At 36.2% G+C, this 17,871-nt stretch overlaps 1 protein-coding gene and 1 pseudogene across 1 annotated transcript in view; both read right to left on the bottom strand.

The window, feature by feature from the left end:
• ADGRV1 (adhesion G protein-coupled receptor V1) overlaps positions 1-17,871 on the bottom strand; it is a 507,196-nt gene that overhangs the window by 138,863 nt on the left and 350,462 nt on the right. Inside the window, 1 exon segment of the mRNA XM_036020532.1 lies at positions 8,377-8,555. Within this exon segment, the coding sequence (XP_035876425.1) occupies positions 8,377-8,555 (179 nt within the window).
• LOC114493453 lies at positions 11,196-14,023 on the bottom strand (annotated as a pseudogene).

Genomic DNA, 17,871 nt, shown 5'->3' with positions numbered 1-17,871 from the left:
GATGAGGAAACAGGACATAACAACGAAAATCCGCACTGAGAGCAGCAACGAGCAGACCAGCGGTGCAGACTCCTGACTGACGGACAGGGCCAGCTTGGACAGCTGTGACAGGATTCACGGGAAAAAGTAAAAGAATTAAAAATGACTTTTTACAAATGTGATTATTATAATCATAGAGGGCAAAGTATTATAGTGATAAGTACTTATAATACTTTGGTATCAATGGTTCCACAATAATGAGAACATAGCAAGTAAAATGTATAAGATTGGAAAACTCAGTTGAGTGGAAGACACTATGTCTGTGAACCCACCATGGACCCAACAAGTTTAAAGAAAAATTGTTTTGCTTTATATATAATACATATATGTATTACTTGTATATATACTACATATATGGGAGATATAAAGAAGATCCAATAACTTAACTGATGTTAAAGAAATAAAGAATCTCTAAAATTGGAAAGAAAGAAAAAGGCATTTAAAGATGTAATGAAGAAAAATTTTCTGAAATTAAGAAATCAATAAATAAATCTTAATACTAAAAGAACACAATACTTTTCTAAGCATACAAATAATATCCAAGTAAAATATAGGAAAAATGATTAGATTTACACCAACAATTTAAAAATGTAAATTATAAACTGTGACAAATATTTCATCAAATATCAAAAAGATGATTATGATAATCAAAACAAAGCTCTCACAAATCAATAACAAAAACAGAAAAACAAAGAATATGAACAACTTGTAAGAGAAGTACAAATGGCCAATAAAGATATAAAAGTGTATTCAAACTCCCTACTCTCGTTAAAGAAATATCATCAAAAATAATAATGTATCACTACAGATGTACTGATTTGACTGGGCCATGGAGCATCCAGATATTTAATCAAACATCATTCTGATGTTTCTGTGAACATTTTTTTTTGGTAACATCAACATTTCAGTTGGTAGACTAAGTAAAGAAGACTACTTTCCTCAACGTGGGTGAGCCTCATCTAATTAGTTGAAAGCTTAAATAGAACAAAAAAGCTGACCCTCTCCTGGGAATGAGGAAATTCTTCTTGCTAGTGGTCTTTGAATGGTAACATTGGCTTTTTCCCTGAATTTGGATTTAAACAGAAAGCTTGGTTCTTCTTGGCTGCAAGCCTGCTGCCTCTGGACTGGAACTATACCAGCCCTCCTAGTATAACAGAAAGAAATAGTTCCTCTTTCTGACAGCCTGAAGGCCAATAGCTCCTGCTATAGATATGCTAACTACAGGAATTTTGTTTGAGGCTTGAGTAGCGCCTTGTGAGATAAGAGGTATAGAAATATGCATTAAGCGATGACTGTTTTTCAAAGATTTATAGGAGTCTCCAAAACTGGACTCAGATCATCAGGGGTCAATGGACCAGCCAACTGGGACCAAAGGGACTGAGAAATTTCTTACTCTTCCTTGGATTCTTTTCTAAGCCCACCTGTGTACGGCCTACACCCACTCCTTGCCTCAACCTTCCCTTAACAATAAAAAGCTCCTTAATTCCAGACTCTTTAAAGATGAATTTGAGGATTAGTTCTCCCATTTTCTTGAGCTGGGCTTTCTAATCAATAAAACTTTCCTTGTTCCAAGCTCTAATGTATTGAGTATTGGCCTTTCCTTTGAAGCACTTGGCACAAACCTGATATCTGTAACACTGGTCCTCAGGCTTCCAGACTCAGACTGGAATGACACTATTAGTCCTCCTGGGTCTCCAGCTTCCTGACTTTACCTGAAGATCTTAAGAATTGATATCTTATGCCCTGGCTTGTGTAGCTCAGAGGATTGAGCATGGGCCTGCGAACCAAAGTGTCACTGGTTTGATTCCAAGTTAGGGCACATGCCTGGGTTGTAGGCCAGGGCCCCTTTGGGGGGCCTGCGAGAGGCAACCATGCATTGATGTTTCTCTCTTTCTCTCTCCCTTACCCCCTCTCTAAAATAAATAAATTAATTTAAAAAAAGAATTGATGCCTTCCATAATGTCATGAGTGAATTCCTTATAATTAATTTATATCCATGTATCATCCATCATCTTCTTCATGACCTTTGAAGTCCTATTGGTTCTGTTTCTCTGGAGAACTGTGACTAATACACTGCATGTACTTATCAATATCATAGTACTAATAAAGTCACCATCAACGCTAGCATTGGTGTTGGGAGACTGGTACTCTCAAGAAACATCATTGGCATCACAGAACCAAAATAGAGATTTGGCTGTCCCCCATTCTGTGAGAATGGCAGATTCTTGTCTCAAAACCCATCCCCTTCAGAAAAGCTGGGGAAAGCCCAGCCACCCTCAGCCAGACTAAAACAAGAGGTGGTGTCCAGAGTTTCTGTTCCTACTTAAAGTACCTTCATTTGGGAGCCACAGGTGGTTGTTGAGTGGTCATACAGGTAGCTTAGCTTGTTCCCAGCTGCTATCTGGCTTCAGGTTCCTTCCTGAAATTCACGTGTGGGGCCCACGCCTGTTTCTAGGGTCGCCAGGTCCCACAAAGGCACTGGCTAGTGCATTTGCCAGGTGAGCAAAAGAGTGTCTCTTCCTTCCCCTGGGTTTATCTTAGTTTGTGATGTGGGATGGAGCCAGTGCCTTCTCATAATGCCCAATTAACTTCCAAAACTTCACTTCTCTGGTTGGGTCCACCCCCTGACCAATACCTTCTTTTCCCTGGGCTAGACTGATAGGTCTCTTTGTTCCAGCACCTCCCTCTGCCACAGTTCTGACCAGCATGGCACATGTGCCTACCTTCTCCTGGTGCCACCCCCAATCAGGTACCAGAAGGCCGTACTTTCCCGCCTGTCCAGTTATCTTGTTAGCCTTGTGTGTGCTCAGTGTAATACTTCCTCTTGCTACTATCTTGCCCAGGGGCGGGGCAGACTCTTGTGGTGCTCTGTTAACTCAGCTTCCCTTCGTCAGTCTGATGCCCTAGTTACCACATGCAGGGAGTTACTCATACTCAAAGCCCACTGATAGAGTAAAGGGACCCTGGAAACCCTGCATGTTCCCTTAGGCAGTACCCAGGACTGCCCTGGAAGGAAAGGCAGGGGAAATCTACAGCCAGGAGCAGGACGCCTGCACCAGGGGTGGAGCATTCGTAAGTCATGAGCTTGGTTACCAGACAATATGGCCCTGCCTGCTGCCCTGTGACACTCAGTGTCCTTGCCACCACCCTGGGCAGTCTGCAAAGGTATCATCTGGCTGCACTCCATGCCCTCAATCCCGCTCCCATTGGCCCGGACAACCTGTCTATCAATATCAGTAAGACTGTAAATTTTCAACCTTTCTGAGGGAGTTTGACAATGTCAATATTTCCAAAATTGTCAAGTCTTTAATCCAATAATTTCATTTCAAGGCATCTGTGATATGGAGATGTGACAAAGCACATTAAATGTAGGCTTTTTAAATATTAAAAAAGGGTACAGGGTGGAGTTGTGTAAGTTATACATTTTGGAGATTAAACCCTTGTCTGAGTTAGCACTGGCAAATATGTTTTCCCATACAGTTGCTTCTCTTTTTATTTTAATACTGTTTTCTGTAGCTGTGCTGAAGCTTTTTATTTTGATGAGATCCCATTTGTCTATTTTTTCCTTTATGTCTCTTGTTTCAGGGGACATACCATTAAAAATGTTGCTGTGTGAAATATCTGAGATTTTCCTGCCTATGTTCTCCTCTAGGACTTTAATGGTGTCACAGCTTATATTTAAATCTTTTATCCACCTTGAGTTTATTTTTCTGTATGATGTAAGCTGGTGCTCCAGTTTCATTTTTTTTTTCTCGTAGCTGTCCAGTTCTCCCAACACCATTTGTTGAACAGGCTATTGTTACTCCATTTTATGTTGCTGCCCCCTTTGTCAAATATTGACCATAGAGACTTGGGTTTATTTCTGGGCTCTCTGTTCTGTTCCATTGGTCCATGTGCTGGTTTTTATGCCAGTACCAGGCTGTTTTGATTACAGTGGCCTTGTAATACAGTTTGGCATTAGGTATTGTGATCCCTCCTACTTTGCTCTTCTTTCTCAAAATTGCAGCAGCTATTCGGGGTGGTTTGTTCCATATAAATTTCTGAAGTGTTTGTTCTATGTCTGTGAAATATGACATTGGTACTTTAATAGGTATTGCATTGAATCTGTAAATTGCTTTGGGTAGTATGGACATTTGCAGCAGAAAGAAAGAAGGAGCTCCTACCCGTTATGACAACATGGATGGACCTGGAAAGCATTATGCTAAGTGAAATAAGCCAGGTGGTGAAAGACAAATACCACATGATCTCACCTTTAACAGGAACCTAAACAACAAAACAAACACAAGCAAAATATAACCTAAGACACTGAAATAGAGAACAGGCTGATAGTGACCAGAGAGGAGAGGGGAGGGAATTTCAGGGGAAAAGGAGAAGGATTTACAGGAACAAGTATAAAAGACACATGGACAAAAACTAGGGGGGAGTGGAAATGGGAGGTGGGAGGGCTGGGATGGGAGTAAAAGAATGTACTTGAACAACAATTAAAATAAAAAAAAAATTAAAAAAAATAAAAAGAGGTACAGGGCAGAACCTCAATGTCTAATTCTGGGGAATGGTAAACATGTTATGCAAAGTTGAAGACAACACAGATATTATGACTCTATTAAAAAATGAGGTATACTTAATGGCTTGGAAATTCTAATAAAATAACATTAAGTGGAACAGAGAAAATAAAACTGCATGATCCTGATTTTGTATTATAAAAATAAAAATGTATGACTCTTATATAACTGGAAACACATCAATGATTAGAAGTACTTATGTTTGAATGATAAGAATAGATCTGATTTTTATTTTTAAAATTGTGTTATTTATGTTTTCCATAATTTGTAAAACAAACACAGACTAATTTTAAATATGGAAGAAAAGAACATTATTTTAAGAAAAAGAAATAATATGCAGATCCTCTGCTCATGGGAAGCTACAAAGTGGAAAACAGAACCACAATATCAACTGTCAGAAAATCCTTTTGAGCCAGGAATGGTTTCCTTAAGTTGTACTAGTAAGTATCCTGTTTGACCAACTGTTTATATTTGTGGGCATTTCCTTTTTCATTAGAGACATCTTCAACAGAACTTCCTCTAAAAATAACTGATTTGTTTCCTGAACTAATACACACTTGAGTGTTTGTGGTTGTATGAGTTTTTTCAGTTTTCTAAATAAGAGTTTTGAAACATTGCAAAGTGCCTTGTAATACCGAGCATCTGAAAAGAAGCTGACCAACTTTTTCATTTTACCTCTAAACTGTTTAAAGAAAATAAGCAAGGTGAAATGTAATTTTACAAGCGTCTATATCATTACAACTCTACTGCCTAAAGTTTTAATGACCTCTTTCTGAGCGCTTTATTCAGCCTGATATTTCAAATGCCTAAATTCTTATCATTTTGCATGGAAAAAGTGATCATTAGTCTTTCTGATTCTGCCAATAATTAATAAATTAGGATGAACACAGACTGAGCTTCTTGTGGCAATACATGTTTTGACCATTTTGACCCTAAGTAAATTATTTCAAAGGCTCTCAACATATTAACTGACTATTATCATACTTGGAAAATTTAATTAGCACACAGAATATTTAAAATAATTCTCTGAAATATTCTGATATCACACAAAAGCTTATATCATACATTAAAATGTAAATTTTCCTTAAAAATGGATAGGAGAGAGATGTGTTAATAGAGAAATAAAAATTCAAGGGAGACAAAAGCTAATTCCCTTAATGCAGTCCACCTCACCTTCAAAAAAAGAAATAACAAGAAAAGACTTTAAATTACTGGAAAATATGAATATGGAAAATACAGAAAAATAATCAGAAAAATTAATGCAGAAAAATGAACAAATGATTCACAGCAGAAATAAAAATGTTAAGCCCTAGCCAGTGTGGCTCAATTGGTTGGAGTATTGTCCCATAACAGAAAGGCTGTAGGTTCAATTCCTGGTCAGGGCACACACCCAGGCTGCAGGTTCAATCCCTGTTCAGGACATGTACGAAAAAGGCAACCAATCATCTGTCATAATGATGTTTCTTCCCCGCCCCCTCACTCTCACTGTCTCCCTTTCTTTCTAAAGCAATGAAAAAATGCCTTGGGTGAGGATAAAAAAAGAGAAAAGTGATAAATGCTAAATAAACCTTTGCAAAGATATTCAAACTCATAAGGTTGTATAAGGATAAATGAGACTGCATACTTAATATAATGTCTGGCACATAATAAATGAAGCTATTAAATCATAACTAACAAGTAAAGAAATGAAAATTTAGGTAACTATATATGTGTGTGTGTGTGTGTCTGTGTGTGTGTGTGTGTCTGTGTGTGTATCTACCTATGCATCCATCTCACACTGTTAAACACTGAAAAAGCCTTATGATGCCCAGAGTTGTCAAGAATGTGGAATAATAGGCTCTGTCATAATTTGTCATTTGAGTGTAAATAGGTGAGTCCATTTGGAAAATACTTTGGGACTATATATTAACTAAAAAAATTATGTGTCCTGTGAATGAGCCATTCCACAGCTCGAAATTCATCCTATGGAACATTTTAATACAGGTGTAAAAATACCTATATAGGAACAATTTTCACAATGTTAAAGAAAAAATGAAAATAGTCCAGAAGTCCACCAATAGAGTATTAGTTAAATAAATATAATAGAACATTATAGTACAGAATGTGATTGATATATACTGACATAGAAAATTGTCCAATAAATCATAAATAAATTGCAAAATAGTGCATATGGTATCCTGTTTTTCTAGTATGTACCTATGTGCATGTGAGCATGTGTGTGTACATATGTTAAAAATACATAGACTAAAGATAAGAAAGTATACTAAATAGCTTTGGGATAAGGTTACAAGTTGCTTATATATTATTATAATATTGTTATCATAAGCATTAAGACATGGAAAAAGCTTTTACTGATACCAGTAAAGTCATCATAAATAAAAATATTTATATGACACTACTCTCTGAGAATAATTTTAGAACAAATTTAGTTTTCTTGGAGATAGAAGGATATAGTTTATCTTTCAACATAAATGAAACTGAAGCACTACAATTTTTCAGAACCGGTGGCCTTACCAAAAATGACTCCCAGGAACTAAATAAATAAATATTTAACCTTTCATTTCAGATTGTATTCAAATTTAATTCTTTTTAACCTATTAATTTTAAACTTTAAAAATATCTGCTGTGGGCTGAACATTGATATGTCATCAAAAAAATTCTTACATTCTATCCCTAACCCCCAGTCTAATATATTTGGAGGTGGGGTCTTTGGGAGGTGATTTTTGTTATATTAGGTCATGAGGTCCAGACCTTGTGATGGGATGAATTCCTTTACAAAAGTAGGAGGAAACACACACTCCCACTCTCTCTGTGCATGCACCAAGCAAGGCTATGAGCGTACAGAATCAGCCAGAGGGCCCTCACCAAGAACCAGACCATGCTGCCACTCTGATTTGAGTCCCAACTTCCAGAATTGTGAGAAGTATATGTTTATTATTTAAGTCACCCAAGCGTTCTCTTCTATCAGCCCAAACTAAATAAGACACACAGAGAATACACCATTCTTTCTTATTTAGAAATGTTACTGTTTCCCCTAATTATAATTACACCAAGGAAGCTGATTAAGCTGTATCATTACAAAGGTTTGGGGTTTTTTTCCTGCATGTGGAGTCCACAAAAGGAGCCTAGTGGTTGTAAAAGCTGTACGATACCAGATTCAGGATTAAGGCATGTCTATACATGTGTGTATGAAGATTTGTAAATTTCAAAACCACTAGTTCACTTGATACATAATATATGAAGGACCCAATTGACCTTGTCAACTTCCCATGGACTTTTGCAGACACTCTCCATTCACTCTGATCACAGTCCATTCACAGTCTTTTGATTTTTTTAAAGGACTTTTTTCTAGATGATGGTGCCTGCCATTTCCCCTACCCCCTTTCCCAAATCAGACTCCTTAATGTGCCACACTCCAAATTTTTCACTGCTTGTATTCCCTATCAAAAATTTTATAATGCTCTGATTTCACTAGGTATTTTTTGTTGGTTTCAACAAAATAAACTAAATTATGCTAAGGTACAAATTACTGTGAACTGTTTGATATATTCCCTTACCCAAGAAAATTAAATCTATCAAAGGAAATGGAGAGGCAATAGTTTCCTATTCAAAGGGATAATTAGAGGAAGTAGAGCTTCAGACAGTGTGACAGGAAGCTTGGTCTTCCTGGTATTCCTTTTATCATACTCTGAGTCAACTGCTTCCACCATCTACCAATAAAGCTGCCTGGGCACACGGAGACTAGAGGCAATGAGTTCTGCCTGGACGTACTCACAGGTCACCGTGGATGAGTCCGTAGATTTGTGGCATGCTCTGATGATAGATTCCTCTCAAGATCACTATGAGGAGAATCACCACAAAAGCCGGAAGTCCCCAACTCAGAAGGAAAAACAGTAGATATCGCCTCTCTGTGTGTTCGTCATTCATCACCAGTACGTACCAGAAATTTACAGACTAAGAAAGGAAAAAGAACATAAAATGAACAGGCTCTGGTCTAACGGCACTGGACACAGATCAGCCTGGCATAGGCACAGCGAGTGACAGGCCAGCAAATGACTAGGGTTTAATTACTAATTATAGTTTTGAGTTGATTTTTTTAGTTAGTGCATACATTCATTCTTTCATATACCCCCCAAATTTAGGAGACCTCAAAGATCTAGAAACACTGTGAAACAGTTAGTATATTGTACTTCTAATTTTTCTTAATTTGTTTTGATTTAATCTCAGTCATAATCTTCTGTGATTGTCTTTGAAGAAATATACACTGATATTCAAACCTACTTCCTAGGTGAACAATTTCATGATGATAATGAAGTAAATAGCTCTACGTTCCCATACTTTTGGACAGTTTTTATTTATTGAGGGCCTATCAAATGTTAGGGCCAGGCATTCTGCCAGGGAAAGGGGAGAGGACTGTGAAGAGAACCCCAGTCTCAGATGCCCTCCCCCCCAGCAGGAGGCATGGACAAGTACATGGAAAATGACTGCACAGAGATGAAAGAACTGTGATGGGGGAGGATTTGTGGCCCCTTTTCCTTCTCAGTTTATACTCTCTCCTTTCATTCACTCACTTGAGAAACATTACTTGTTTACTACATTTCTGGGATCCGTCTGGACACTAGGGACACAGCAGTGAAACATTTGGGGGAGGTATTTGCTTTCCTGAATCTTAGTTTCCAAACAAGTGGGAAAAACCAGGGAAACATCTATTTTATATTGTATTTATATCATATTTAGTATCCGTTATTTCTTATATAAGACAGACATATAAAAGGGACATGTTTATCGAGAGTGGGGGTTGAGGGGGCACCTTAGATGGATAGAATAAAGAAACTGAGGCCTAGAAATATTACTGGCCCTAAATCCTACACCTAGTTTTTATCTAAGCCAAATCTAGAACTTATATATATTATATATATATTGAGGTTATATATTTCTAGTGTTCTCCTTCCATGAGGAGCTCATATATTCAATTTAGAACAAAAATAACAGTGAATGTCGTGTCATACATACTTCACACAATAATGTTCATTCACTGGATAAACTCCCCTTCTCAATTTCTTATGGTAGAAAGGGTGTGAGTAGAGATGACTTACACACACACACACACACACACACACAACACACACTAACTAGCAAGATGACCTTGGAAAAGCAACAATATTCCCAGAGCCTCAGTTTCCTCATGTGTACAATACAGTTGTTATAAAGATTAAATGAGATATTACAGATGAAGTGCTGGGCACATAGTCACCCTGGGGAAAAATACTGCCACCTCCCTTAAAATCTCCTATTAGGATGTCAGATAGTATGCAAGGCAAAAGATAAATAGTTCAAGACAAACAGTAAGCAGATACAATGGAAACTCTATGTGAAAAGTGAGCACGCCTAATGCTGCTTGGAAAACTTGCAGATGTTCTTTGCTGAGGCTTCCAAGTAAGATTCCATCTGAACAAAATGAGCCTTGAGGAATTAGTACTAATTGAGCTAAACGAAGAAAGGATAAAAATGTTTGGTTGCTTGGAGATTTTTGTCTCTGAATTTTATTTCTTGTCAGCACTCCTTGTCTTGATGTATATCTGATGCTTATATCTGTAATTATGAAGCATGTTATGAGTTGTTGCTTATGTAACTACATTCTACCTTCTTTTTAAAAATTATTAGATCCAACAGGATTCCCCTGACTTTTTCTATAATTAGCATGGGAACAAAGACAGAAATAAGTAAAATTGTATCAGCTGCCTTATGCCGAGGTGATCCATACTGCCTATTTTTCAAGCAAAATAAGGATGGTGGGCCCATCTCCAAAATAAAATTACTAATTATTTATTTTAAATAGATGTTTATGTGTATCCAGATAACACGGTATTTTAGTGGTGCAGTTGATGGAAGAATCAGGAAGGAGAGAGAGTATAGATTGGTCAATGTCTTCGAAATTGATTCATCATGATAAAGATTGGGACACTTCCAAAATTGTCTGCTTTTACAAAGATGGACATTAGTTCCATCGGTTAAAACCAATGACCCTTTCAGCAGCTGTCTGATCTTTACCACAGGCTCAGATGAGATTGAGACAAGTGTAATTGTGTGTTAGATTTATACATGCAATGCTCCAGCTCCAAAGAGTGCAAGGCACACTGTTGCTGAATTCTCAGGTAATCAGTTAAGACAAGCTAAAAAAGTCATAAGCTTTGGTCAACTTAAAAAAATCCCTTTCTTTGTAAAACTACTCCAATCACTGAGGTATACTCTAAGGACAGTATTTCCCATTGTATGTCTTTTATATTTTTGGCTATAAAATAGAAAAACTATATAATGGAACATTTAATTATTCTAGAAAATATACGGACCAAGCATAAGATTTGTTTTGACTAAGTTTTACTGGAATTTTAAAATATTTTAATATAGTATGGTAGGTACATTTTGGGATATGCCCAGGCCATGTGCTCTCCTTCTCTGAACCCTGTGTCCCTACCCCTACTTCCTCGTTTCCCACCGCCCCTTTGACCCAGCACATTCAGGGTGAGTCTGTGACCCTGGCTCCTCTTCCACAGCTGCTTTGATCCAAGGGAGAACCCTGACCCAGGCTTTTTATTTTTTAACTTTGTGTTAGTCTTTATTAAAACCAAAAAATCAAAATTTCAGACACAAAACTACATGATATATACAAGAATATATAAAAGTAAAAGGAGAAAGCAGTACATATCTACTATGCTAGCACAGCAGAAGTTTCAACTGGTTATTCAATCCCAAATCCAAATGTTTACATCCAGGACGTCACAGAGGTAACTTCCTTTTATACCTTATTAAGCTCTGGAAACAGTTCTTGTATTACAATGTCCAATAAAACATAAGTCAGCTGCTTGTTAAGAACTGGCTTCTGTAAGCCATCAAGTAGAAGCCTGATGCTTTCATACTTAGCTTCTTCACCAATACACTTGACAATCAGATCTGAAATATAATTTACCATTTTTTCAAAAGTCTGTTTTGCTCATTGTTGCTTTTCATGGAGAGAGCGAGGTTCAGTGTTTTCACAGAACACAGCATCGCTGACAAGTGTTATAAGTGAGACCAAACGGTGCTCCTGAAATAACTGTTTTAGTTTACAGTGAAGATAGTAGTCAGTATACATTTCCAGAGTGTTTTTAAAGAGGATTCGAGTTCCCATTAAGAGATGGTGAAGTCAGTCAGGAAATTGGAAAACCACTCATCCTATGTACATCAGGTAATCATAAACTCCTTCTACAGTTATCATCTCCATAAAATAAGCCTGATTTTGCTTTCTTTCTATATTCTCAGCACAGTTTGCATTATTCTTAAACAGGTCATTGAAAAGCTTCTTGTTGTTTTTGGAAGTAGGGCTAAGAATGGTCAGTTCTGGTTCACTTGGTTTAGGCTTTGGGGACTAATGAGAATTAATGAAATTCATGACGAAAGGTTCCAAATGCTGATTATCTTTCATTAGTTTTCCAGGCACAGACTTTATAATTTTCCCAAGATTTACATCTGGTAGTATCTTATCAAGACATTGTGTTTTTCCACCACTGGGGGAGAGAAAATCTGCTAGAAGTTGACTATTACTCAGTTCTGGATGTTGCAGAAGTTTCTATAGATATTCCTGAAACTCTTCTCTCTTTGACTTTAAGAATTCATAATTTGGGGGGCCAATGATCCTTTGGAAGGAAGTTGGGCATCAGGAAATATGCCATGAAATTCTGTTAGTTTTGACTCAAGTACATAGAATTCAAGGTATCTTCTATAGACAGATCAATGTTCAAGCTCATGCCCAACTGTGCTCTTCGATCATTCCTTTCAACATCAATACAAAACACAGGTATTCTTTCCTTTTCCTCCCTCCTTTCAGAGGAGGGATCTTCAAAGAAGTCTACATACGGAATGCTAATTTTCCATGCAGCCAGTTTTCAGGGAGTATTAGGTGTGCTCACAGCGTCCACTTGGAGAATCATCTTCCATTACAACAATACCTTCTTCAATAAAGTCATCTTCACCTTTGGCTAGACCATAATTGGGCAACATTGCTCCCTCCATGGTGGTACTTTTGAATATTCCCTTAATTTTTGCTACCTATTCTGCTGATTCCAAATGATTCTGCTTTTTTCTGTGTGCTCCAAAAATCATCTAAACTTAGGCTACCTTTGTTGAATTTTGAGTTGCGTGTTGGTGATTCTGCACCTTTTAAAAGTTGTCTGAAATACTCATCACTATGGCAGAACATAGGAGGAAACACATTCTCCAACACAGAAACTACATGTTCATATGCTTCAAAAATACATCTCATAATTTGAAGTTTCACAACATCTATATATGGGCCTTCAGCAATTTTTTGAATCTCTTCTACAATGAAGAGATCAAATAGAATTTTGTCAATACTTCCATCCAAACAGTGTGTTTTATAAAACTTCTGCAACTCCTCATGAAGAGACAACATTTTATCATTTGATAACTCTGGTTGCAAAATTCTATCATTGAATTCCTCCATAGTCAGACAAATCTGCAACACAAGCACTGCTCCTTTTTATTTCAGAAAGTTCATAAAACGAAATAAGAGATCTTGCTGCTCTCTGATTTGCTTCAATTCTAACTTAAGCACAGATGGCTTTTTATTCCTAGGTTCTGCAAATTTTTGCAAGAATGGAACCACAGGAGAAGGTGGTTCAGTTGCTTTTTCAGGTGGACTGTGGATTATGAAGTTGATAATCAAATGAGTCACAGTATCTGGATCAGCTAGAAAATCCAAAGAAGGAAGGAACACCAAACCAGAGAGGATCTCTCTTAAAAGTAAGGTCAGGGATCTGCAGCCTGTTGCTTTAGGAGGCAAAACATAAGGAAAAAGTAGTTCGGTAAGTTTCCTTAAATAGTGTAATTCATCTCTTCAACTCCTCAAGGCCACATGAAGCTCTGGACCACATTCTTCTAAAGCAGCTTGCTGTAAAAACTCTGTATTTTCCACTTTCTGACTGGCTTTAACTATCACCTCTATATGCTTCATTGTTAATACTTTCTTGGTTATAGTAGATGGAATATCCACCTTGTGAATCCTCCAAATTAAGACAGATGCAAAAAAACGTAGTTTTTTTAATCCTCAATTCAACAAAGGACTCATCATCTGTTACATTCCTGTACCACGGAAAAACAAAGTTTTCCAACACTAATTCAAGAACCTCTGAGAGAGATGCATCAACCTTGTAAGAAATTTTCATGTCTAGCCATGGCTGGTAGTTTTCAAGTAGCAAGAAAGGCCTATGTTGTTTACATTTCACTTTACCACAAACAGCATAGCAATGACCTTAAGGAAATAATTCTTGAAGTCCTAATTGCTTGAGTTTGTATTTTATTGTGAAGAACATATTTTGTAAGAGAGAATCAGGACCTAATAAGCAGTAGAATGTGACAACTCCAGCAACAAACAACCAGAATGGTCAGGGAGAAGCCTGACCCAGGCTGGGCCAACTATCTATCATCAAATTCCATGAAATTTGGCGGTAGTCTAAGCTGGTCAACTGAGAAAAGAGGACATATTAATGTTAGTGGTGGGGAATAGCCAGCACACAGTGAAGACAGAAAGTGTGTTTCAGAGAAGAATGGACAAAGCCTTTCATGTTCACAGTCCCTTACCAGGTCCAACTGAGTCTACAGTTCTGGAGTTCACTGAGTTATCCTATATGCTTATTATTCCTTTTATGATTTCAGTGTTTGCTTAAATTAACTCAGTTTTTCTTCACTCTTTTCAAAACAAAACAAAACAAAACAAAACAAAACAACCTTGACTGAGGTTGGATTAAAAGTTCCAAATATCACCAGTGTGTAAACAAAAAGAAGACAGTGGAACATTTGACTCTATTGCTTTCTCTATAATCATGGTTTTCTCTTTGAAAACTAAGGTAAGAGTATTAAGAGATCATTGTGTTTGTGTAATAATTTTATGTTGATAGGTATACAGCATATGTGCTCTGTGTGTCTTAGTGTCTTTGTGTTTATCTAATATTGGAAATAACAAAATTCTCATTCCAAGTGAGAGGGTGTGACTCAGCAAACACGCTTCACATGTATTGGGCACAGCTTACCACTTACTGTTTACCTTACACTTTCTTCCTGCTAAAGGCTAAATGGAACTGAAAATTCCAATATCTAGGCCTCTATTTACATTTCTATCTCTAAGTTTTGAAAATTTTATAAAAACCATCTCATGGACTGTCTAAAGATATATTCGCCATGTAGACAAATGTTATTATCCCCAAATATAACTAACTATATTAATCCAACTTGACTATAAGTCATACAACCAGATACAAAGTTTCTCAGCATTAATGTGATATAGGCCATGAAGGTTAGTCTAAAGATTAAAAAGTACTTTTAGCTTTGGAAACCTTCAAATTAGCCATCTGGAAAGAGGAAACTGATACAATTTTCTGCAGTATGTTTAAAAATCAGTGATGTTAGCATAGAGATCTTCAATGCCAACTCTAATCATTGGTATATTTGAATGATCACCTTCTTATTTTTGTTATTGCTGATCATGAAGAATGCTGTATTTGCATTTACACACTACAATTACCAGGACTTCCAGATTACCTGGGTGACTGTACCTTGAGAAAACTTAATTAAAAGTCCATTTTAATAAATTTTAAATTTTAAGAAAACTACCTAATGATATTTTTAGAATTTTTCTATCACAAACATAATTCGTAGAAGTGCAGGAAAGGAAGGTTTGTAAAGGCATGCACACTTAAAAGATAAGTTTTCAGATAAATAAGAATTTTGAAAATACTTATAAAAATTTGAAAAGACAGTGTGAACAGTGACTTGATTTGTGTTTTTGACATGGTTTTCCATGGACAGGCCACACGTTTGAATCTTGTAGGTCTCAATCTCCTCCTCCGATAAAAGGAGAGGTTAAAGTGTAAGTTACTACCAATGTCCTGCCCTACACTTTGTGACTAAATTATTGTAGAAATCATGATTCCTTAAGTAGAAACACTAATGGCATGGATGCACTGACTAAGAATTTTAGCAGTGATAAAGAATCTCACAGATCATCTGCCCATTCTTTTGTTTGAGAGATGAGATGAGGAAATGGAAGGGGTGAAAAAAAGCAGTTTTTAAAAAAGTATTCTCATTAGTTATAAAACTGGAAGTGGAACATAAATCTAAAGCACACTGAAGACTGAATACATTTAAGACTTATTTTTATAGAAATTCATACAAATATTGACAATATTAATATTTGCATGAGCTTATTATTTTTGTCTGCATTCCCCCTACTCACTTTATATGAGTATACCAGTGGAGATGCATTTTCCTGGTATAAGTATGGAAATAAACCTTTCTATCTCCCTCTGTTATTTTTTTTGCTAACATTAAATGAAAATTTATAAAAGTTTATAAAGATATAAATGGCTGAAACATAACTGTCAGCTGTCATAGATTAATTTTTATATACCTCATACTGACAAGTAAAATGCTTTTCATATAATCTTTATTGAGAAATTTCAAATAAATAAACATGTATATAATTTGAGTTAATGACTTTAATTTAATAATAATTTCATAAGTTGGTTGAGTTGAATTTATTCATTTATACACTATTTTCCAAAAAGAATTTTAGGAGGATTGATAATTTTCACTGGTTTCATTGAACTCCTAATCAAGAGGGTCAAAGTTAACTAATAGAAACTGTAAAATGTTAAATGAGACATTTTAGGAGAGGAAGAATGGAATCAATATTTACTAATTGGAGAGTAAATGTAGACCCCACAATAAGCTATATCTCATTTAATCAAAACAACTTTTCTCTTAAGTTTTATTATGATTTTTTAAAAACACAGGGGTAAACTGAGAATGGAAGAAGTATATTTCCCAGAATTACTAAGTGAGGCTGTTAGAATTTAAACTGATTCTGACTGAGATACAAACCGACTAATTAAAATACCCAGATATAATTCAGGTCATATATAGATAGGAATAAACTAAAAGACTGTGTCTGTAAGCATGTTTACTTGCATTCCTATATGGAAGGGTCTATTTATTTTTATAGTAACATTTGCAGTGAATACTACTACTGTTTCCAAGTACTCACATAGGAAACATACCTTGTTATCTGTTTGATTATCATTGGTCATACTTGTTCTTTAATAGGCTCCATAAAAACAAATTGATTAGTTTACCCATATAATATATAACATAAGACATATTAGTATATTTGTAAAATATGAAAGAGAAATGCCTTTTCTTTTTCTTAAGTTAAAAATAGGCTACTTGGACCCCATAAATTTTCATGGTATGTGAGATAAGATTAGTATCTAGCCTGCCATTTAATATTTGGTTATTAATTGTGTCACCAGTAACCTTGGATGGTTTTATAGCATCAAGTTTAGTCAAAGATCATGGATACTATTAATCCTACCATTGGCATACATTCTTAGTGATTCACTTCAGAGGACAGACTAAGAAATGTTATCACATGTCCTCCCTCCAGTTACCCTCTCTCCTCACCACTTCTACCTGACATAAACTACAAGGTTTTTTGAGGATTAGAGAACTCTGTATTTCCTGATATGTCACTTTTATCTTGGTAATTACCAGTCTGTTCTCTCCAATACCTTTGATGTCCCCCCAAATTAAATCAATAGTAAAGGAAAGCATGGTGAATTGTCGCATTCCTCTTCTGTGGTATGCTCTGTCACTAAGTACTGACTTCTGCATAGACTCATTATGTAGAGAAACTAAGGCACAAGATGTGAGTGCTCAAGTACAATTATAAAATGATTTCTAACTTTATCCTACCATTTAGAAAATACATTCAAGTCAGCTTTAGTTTCAAAATAAAACATTATCCTTTTAAGTAAGCTGTGTCCCTACGCACGAGGTAGGCAGACTGTAAGGACAATCCAAGGTTTGGATATTGTTCATAACTGAAGCAGATTGCTATACACTTTAACTCAGTGACAGGAAATGCTCATGGAACTTGGTGAAGTGAGTATACAGACAGAATTACATTTCTGTTTACTTATATTATATAATAATATCTCAAAAAATTTACTTGTGGCTTGTTTCTTTCAATGGATTAACTCATGGTCTGGCAATCCATCTGGTAGCATGTTTTCCATAGATGCTCATACTAAAGGCATAAATTGTAGGAATTTATTCTCTGGATAGTGCATAAGGTAGCAAATATTCAGAGTGCAAAGATATTTAAGGAAACATAGTTTGTAATCACAAAAATAACTGGAAATAACAAGCATTTCATTAA

Source organism: Phyllostomus discolor, chromosome 3 (genome assembly GCF_004126475.2).
Source record: "Phyllostomus discolor isolate MPI-MPIP mPhyDis1 chromosome 3, mPhyDis1.pri.v3, whole genome shotgun sequence".
Taxonomy (NCBI): domain Eukaryota; kingdom Metazoa; phylum Chordata; class Mammalia; order Chiroptera; family Phyllostomidae; genus Phyllostomus; species Phyllostomus discolor.
Note: the sequence above shows the minus strand (reverse complement) of the source record. Positions and strands in the feature narration are given on the sequence as shown.